This window comes from Terrapene carolina, unplaced genomic scaffold (genome assembly GCF_002925995.2).
Source record: "Terrapene carolina triunguis isolate 2854851 unplaced genomic scaffold, T_m_triunguis-2.0 Scaffold227, whole genome shotgun sequence".
Classification (NCBI taxonomy): Eukaryota; Metazoa; Chordata; order Testudines; family Emydidae; genus Terrapene; species Terrapene triunguis.
In genome coordinates, this window is record NW_020664578.1 from 526,115 (window position 1) to 531,950 (window position 5,836).

Here is a 5,836-nt window from a genome sequence, read left to right on the forward strand (position 1 = left end):
GCTCAGTAGGGGGCGCTCTCCCCTCTGGCTCTGTGCTGACCCCCGTGCGGTGCTAGGGGGCGCTGTGCTGCAGGGAGCTGTGGGTGGGGGCTCAGTAGGAGGCGCTCTCCCCTCCGATTCCCCAGTCCCCCCCAACATTACTGGTCCCAGTGCTCAGTGCCGTGCGGGGTCCCTCCCTCCCCAGGGCACTAACGCTCATCCTCTCTCCCTTCCCAGTTGTCCAGACCCGGTTCAGCGAGGAGCCGGAGGATCAGACCGTGGTGGCCGGGCAGAGGCTCGTCCTGTCCTGCGTGGTGCTGAACTACTCCGGGATCGTGCAATGGACCAAAGATGGCCTGGCACTGGGCATGGGGCAGGGGCTGAAAGGTACTGACGCTCCGGCCGGGGCAGGGAGGGGAGGCGCCCAACCTGCGGGTCGAGTCGGGCTGATCCATTGCTTCCCTGTTGCCCTGCACCGCTGGGGCGTAGCCTTCTCGGCGGCGATGGGGCTGGAGTCACAAGGCACGAGCAGCAAATCAGGGGGGCACGACGGATCCACCCACTGCCCTTCTCTCTGCAGGCTGGGCCGGGGGAGCCCGGGCAGGCCCGATTCCTGGCTCTCCTGATGTTAATGTCAATGGAATAAATGGGCCCTGAGAGTCCAAGGTGTTAACAGGACCTTGTCACTGTATGGGGAACACCCAGGATAACTCCGACAGATTCAGGTGCCAGCTCTGGCGATTCCCAAGCCCGCTGGCATCCCGCCTCCCAATGCCAATTTCTGGCAGCCCACTCCTTTCCCCTCTGGGCATATCCAGGTTTTGTTCCTTCGCTGCCCCACGTCTCCTCCCTCCCGTGCTCATCCCTCCCTCCTGCCCTGCCCTTCCGCGTCTCCTCCCTCCCGCGCTCATCCCTCCCTCCTGCCCCGCCCTTCCACGCCTCCTCCCTCCCGCGCTCATCCCTCCCTCCTGCCCTGCCCTTCCGCGTCTCCTTCCTCCCTCGCTCATCCCTCCCTCCTGCCCTGCCCTTCCGCGCCTCCTCCCTCCCGCGCTCAGGATTCAGGGTTTCTGCAGATAAGAAGACAAGCTGTCCAGAAGCCACCGGCTACCCGGTATTAGGAACAAATTAACCTGTCCTGGGGCAGGTTATTCCAGAATTAATAACAGTCCCTAGCTCTTATTATCTGTAGGTCTCAAAGTGTTTTACAAAGGAGCTCAGTGTTATTATCCCCATTGTACAGATGGGGAAACTGAGGCATAAAGAAGGGAAGTGACTTGTCCAAGGTTACACAGCAGACTAATGGCAGAACTGGGACCAGAACACAGATCTCCTGAGTCCCCATCCAGGACGCTAGCCACTAAGCCACACTGCCTCCCGTTATGGGGGCTCTTACATTTCCCTCTGAAGCAGCAGTTGGAAACAAGATACCAGGCTAGATGGGCCCCTGGTCTGCCCCAGCATTTCTTATACTCCTGTGTCTTTCAGATGAAATGGAAAACTGTGGTCTCAACCACTCATGCTCGTTTAAGATCCCACAGCACCTTTATAACCTTGTTCTCCTGGCCCCATTCCAACTCTGTCAGTAACATTCTAGCTCCCACTGTGGTTTCAGTTCCTCCCTTGCTGTCCTATACTGTTGTGCAGCGTTGCTATTAAACCACTGGCGTGCCTCACCCCAGATACAGTTGCATTTTAGTGCTTGGTGAATGATTCCCATGTAGCGTTGCTATGTGGCGGTTAAACAGCTGCCACGCACCACCTCCGAGATGGCTGCATTTCGGCACTGGGTGAGCAATCCCTGTGCAGTGTTGCTGAGTGGCTGTTAAACAGCTGTCATGCTCCACCCCAGAGGTGGCTGCAGCCATTCCTGACGTAGCTCGTATGTCATCGTTCACATCTGTAAAGGGGTTTGGGATCCCAGGGGATCGTCCCTTGACCCGTCTCTAGTGCCTCCTAGCGGTGCCGTGTCCCTTCAGTCTGCGCATACCCTGGTGCCACTCCAGCGTCCCGTCGCCTCACTGTCTGTCCTGTCTCTTCCTGCAGCCTGGCCGCGCTACCGGATCATCGGCACGGCAGACTCCGGACAATACAACCTGGAGATCACCGACGCCGAGCTCTCGGATGACGCCTTGTACGAGTGCCAGGCCACAGAAGCAGCGCTGCGCTCCCGGCGGGCCAAGCTCACCGTCCTGAGTAAGGGGCCGCCTGTTCCCCTGGCCCGTCTCCTGCAGGGCTCCCCCGGCCCCTCTCCCTGCAGCACGGCTGGGCCCGGCTTTGGACTAGGCGCTCTGCTCTCTCTCTTGTTGGGTTCTTGCAAAGTGGCTCACCAGGGTGACTCTGGGTTGGTTCTGTGACGGGAGACTGGCAGGGAGCAGCGAGGGTGACACGCAGTGGGGGGCGCTCTCCCCTTTGAGTCCATGTTGATGCAGGTGTCCCCTAGTGAGCCATCCACCCTGCTCCCCGCAGCACAGCGCCCCCTAGTGCCAGGCTGGGACACTGGGGTCAGCGCTGACCCAGAGAGGAGAGCGCCATCTAACCCTACTCCTGTCCATTTTCCACTGGGGACACCCACTCAACAGACCCAACTCATGGCTGCTTCTCCAGAGGAAACCTGGGCCTGACAGCCCCTCCCTTGCACTAGCATGGCTGCCGGCAGCTGTTCCCTCTTGGATACCCCAACTCTGGGAGGGGATCCCCTTTTCCAGCCTGCCCCAGAGCCTGGGGGCGCGGCTTGTGCTAGGTGACCCTGATCTCCCTGAGCGCTTTCACCAGCCTTCGAAACCAATTCGCTCGAAAAGTAAATGCCAAGAACGTGGTGGCGGGCGCCGGCTCCGCGGGCAGTCGGGAATGCCGCTCCCGCAGCCGCCTCCCCGAGCCCTCGCAGGTCCTGGCTGTGCCGCTCGCTTTAATGCCTTCATCTATATGCGCGCCGTGGCTGAGTTACTGCAGCTGCGGGCGCCGTAACTTTGATTTCCCTGACTTTTGTGCCTTGTAAAAAGCCGCAATCGAAATGGTGCATGAATGGAATTTGGGGCTGATTTTTTTCCCCCCTTCTCTTGCATTGAAATTCTTATTCGAACGCCGGGAGAGAAAATTAAAGGGAAGGCGCGAGGGGGATGCGGCTGGATTACCGAATGTGCAGCTGCAACGGCAGATTTCCTCCCGGTCGCTCGGGTTCTGGGGCGGGTGGGCCGGGGCCCGGGAGCAGTTAGAAAGGCTCGTGCGATGACGTGTTAAAGGGGTGGGGGGCTTAAGAGAGGGGGAGGGAGGGTTTGGGCAGGGTCTGAAGGATTCGGGGCTGTTTGGAGCTTGGCCTGCTACCCCACATGTGCATCTTCCTAGCTCCGTGCGCCGGGGGCTACAGGAGATGGTCGCGCTCCCTTCCATGACTCAGTTAAGCCGGGCGAGGGTTTTGGGAGACCGCGCGGGGGGTGAGGCCGGGCCGTGCAGGGAGGTAGAGAGCCAGAGGGAATCGTAGGGTCTGCCGGTGTCCACCAGCCTCTGTTAGAGTGAGCCCAGCCCAGCCCCATCTCTCCTCGGCGGCTGGGGCACTTCGCCGGTCGGGCGTCAGGCCAGCAGCCGGGTCTCGGCACCACCGGAGCCCAGCTCTGAGAGGGGCCGAGCGGGGATGCTGCGCAGAGGGGGCTGGGCAGGACTGACAGCTGTGGGGACGCGCTCGGGGCAGGGAGAATCGGACACAGGCTGAGATTAGCAGATGCTGGCGGTGGGGGCCGTTAGGGAGGGATCCTTCCTCCCCTTGCCCACCCCATGGCGCTGCCGCCCGGTCAGCCAGGTGCACTAGGGGAGGGCTCTGAAGCCCTGTGACAGGACGCCTGTACAGTCAGCGGCACGGGCGGGGGTTGGATAGCCTGGGCTTCTGGAGAGACAACAAGCAACCCCGTCCTTTCAGCACTGGGCCCTGATTGTGCCCCCTACCCAGGGCAGGGCGAGGTGACGGGATGACTGTCCAGACTGGCGCTCTCACCGCCAGGACAAAACCAGCCTGTAAGCAAGAGCACAGAGGTCAGGGGCCAGGGTCTCAAACCAGGGTCCCGAGCGAGTTGGCTGGGGGCGGGGATGCCCTGGATCTGTGCGAAGAGGAGAAACAGAAACCGAGCAAGCTTGTTCCATCCTTTTCCGCTCTTCCCTTCCTCCTGCGCTCCCTCCTCTAGGGGCCCATTATGCATTTGCATAACTGCAGAGAACCTCCCCTGGGGCAATTTGAAACCAACGGGGCCTTTCCGACACATTCATCTGGGCTCCCGCTCTGCGGGCGTGTCAGAAAAATCCCATCCTACCTGCAAACAAACGCATTGTCTTTCCAGCCAGTGCGCCAACCCCCGCCCCGCCCGCCGCAGGTCCCGGAACTTTTACAGTGCACTCCGGGGACTGCATCTGGAGGCGAACAGAGAAGAAAGCCATACGCTGTCACTTTCGCGATGGAAGGGGCCTGTGACGGCTCCCACCCACCCTACCCGCAATCCTGCCTGCTTCATGTGTAACGGCGGAAGGTTGGGAGCGAAGATCTTTTCTTGATGGCCCAGTTTCCTTCTCTTAAGGTTTTTGTTCTTAACTCCAAACAAGGCCGGCTGCTTCTTTTATTTTTATTTTTAAATTAAGCCCTAATAAATCAGTAATGGGGCTTTAGAACTCAATCACAAAGTGGCTTCGTACAAAGAAAAGCAACTTCCCCAGCTCAGCTTCCCGGTTGACAATCAGCTGTCAAAGCCCGACGTCACTTACAAAGAGCCCGCGAGCAGGCCCGTGTCTTTTTTTGTGCTGCTAATCAGTTTCCCTTTATTAGAGCATCATCAATTTTTCAGCGTCACGCGGCCTGGATTCATTAAGACGTGCGGGGGTTGAAAGAGCCACGAAAAACCCCTCCGCTCGCTGTGGAGCACAACTTGGTCGGGCTTTTTTTAAAGTCCCCGCAGTAAGAGCTGCAGGTCCAAGACAGAGCGCCTGAGCAGATTACATAAAGCCCTCATTAAAACACAGCTCTCTCTGCATATTTCAGCTAACAGAATAGGCATGTAACCGCCTTTAGATTGCTGGTCTCTGCCTGGTCGTCCTGTCTTCGTGTCTGTCGGAGACGGCCGAAAACAAGACTGAAATGGCTGGCGGGGAAGGTTTGGTTTCAGCAAACGTCCCGACTTGAAAAGCAGTTTAGGAATCGTGAGCATTTTGGAAAGGAAAAGTTTTGGTGTCTCAGTTCAGCGCGACTTTCCGGTTCAAAATGTCCCTTCCTTTGTACTAAGGAAAAAAGAAGCAAAGGGTTGAAACTGAAATGGAATATGAGGCGTCTTGATGGACCCCAAACAATTCATTTTTTCGGATTTGCGGTTCACAAAATATTTCGAGATTTCAACTTTGACCCCAATTTCAGCATGGAAAAATGTTTTAAATCTCGAAAATTCGCCTGGGGTGGGCAAACAGTTCCCCCCTCCCCCCGCCTTAATATCGGGGTGTGACCCCCCCTGCCCCATCCAAATGGAGAGTGGTTCGTTTCCTGGGGTCAAACGCCCGAGTTGGAGCTTTCTCGAATGGGGCCGGATCGACTGAGGCCAGTTTGTGCAGGTTTTCAGGTTATAACAAAAGGGTGGTCGGAGCTCGGGATGGAGGGTGTGAGCTGCTCACCCTAACGGGGTATCAGGAATGAATCCCTCCCCCAGCATTATCTGAGCAGTCAGACAGGTGCATTACGGGAGCGTTCGGAAGCACCAGGTGTTGACCAGGGCTGAAGTCAGAGTGCTGGGCTGATGGACTAGTGGTCTGGTCTGGTGCAGATGCTGGGGTGGATGGACCAATGGTCTGGTCCGGGGCAGCAGGAGGGGGAGATGCTGGGGTGGATGCACCA

General features: G+C 58.3%; 1 protein-coding gene across 1 annotated transcript in view; it reads left to right on the top strand.

The window, feature by feature from the left end:
• The first annotated feature begins 224 nt into the window (after positions 1–224).
• Positions 225–5,836, top strand: part of KIRREL1 (kirre like nephrin family adhesion molecule 1) — a 22,797-nt gene continuing 17,185 nt past the window's right edge. The window contains exons 1-2 of the mRNA XM_026656230.2: positions 225–366; positions 2,023–2,172. Coding sequence (XP_026512015.1) covers positions 348–366; positions 2,023–2,172 — 169 coding nt within the window. The 5' untranslated portion in view covers positions 225–347. The remainder of the gene's footprint in view (positions 367–2,022; positions 2,173–5,836) is intronic.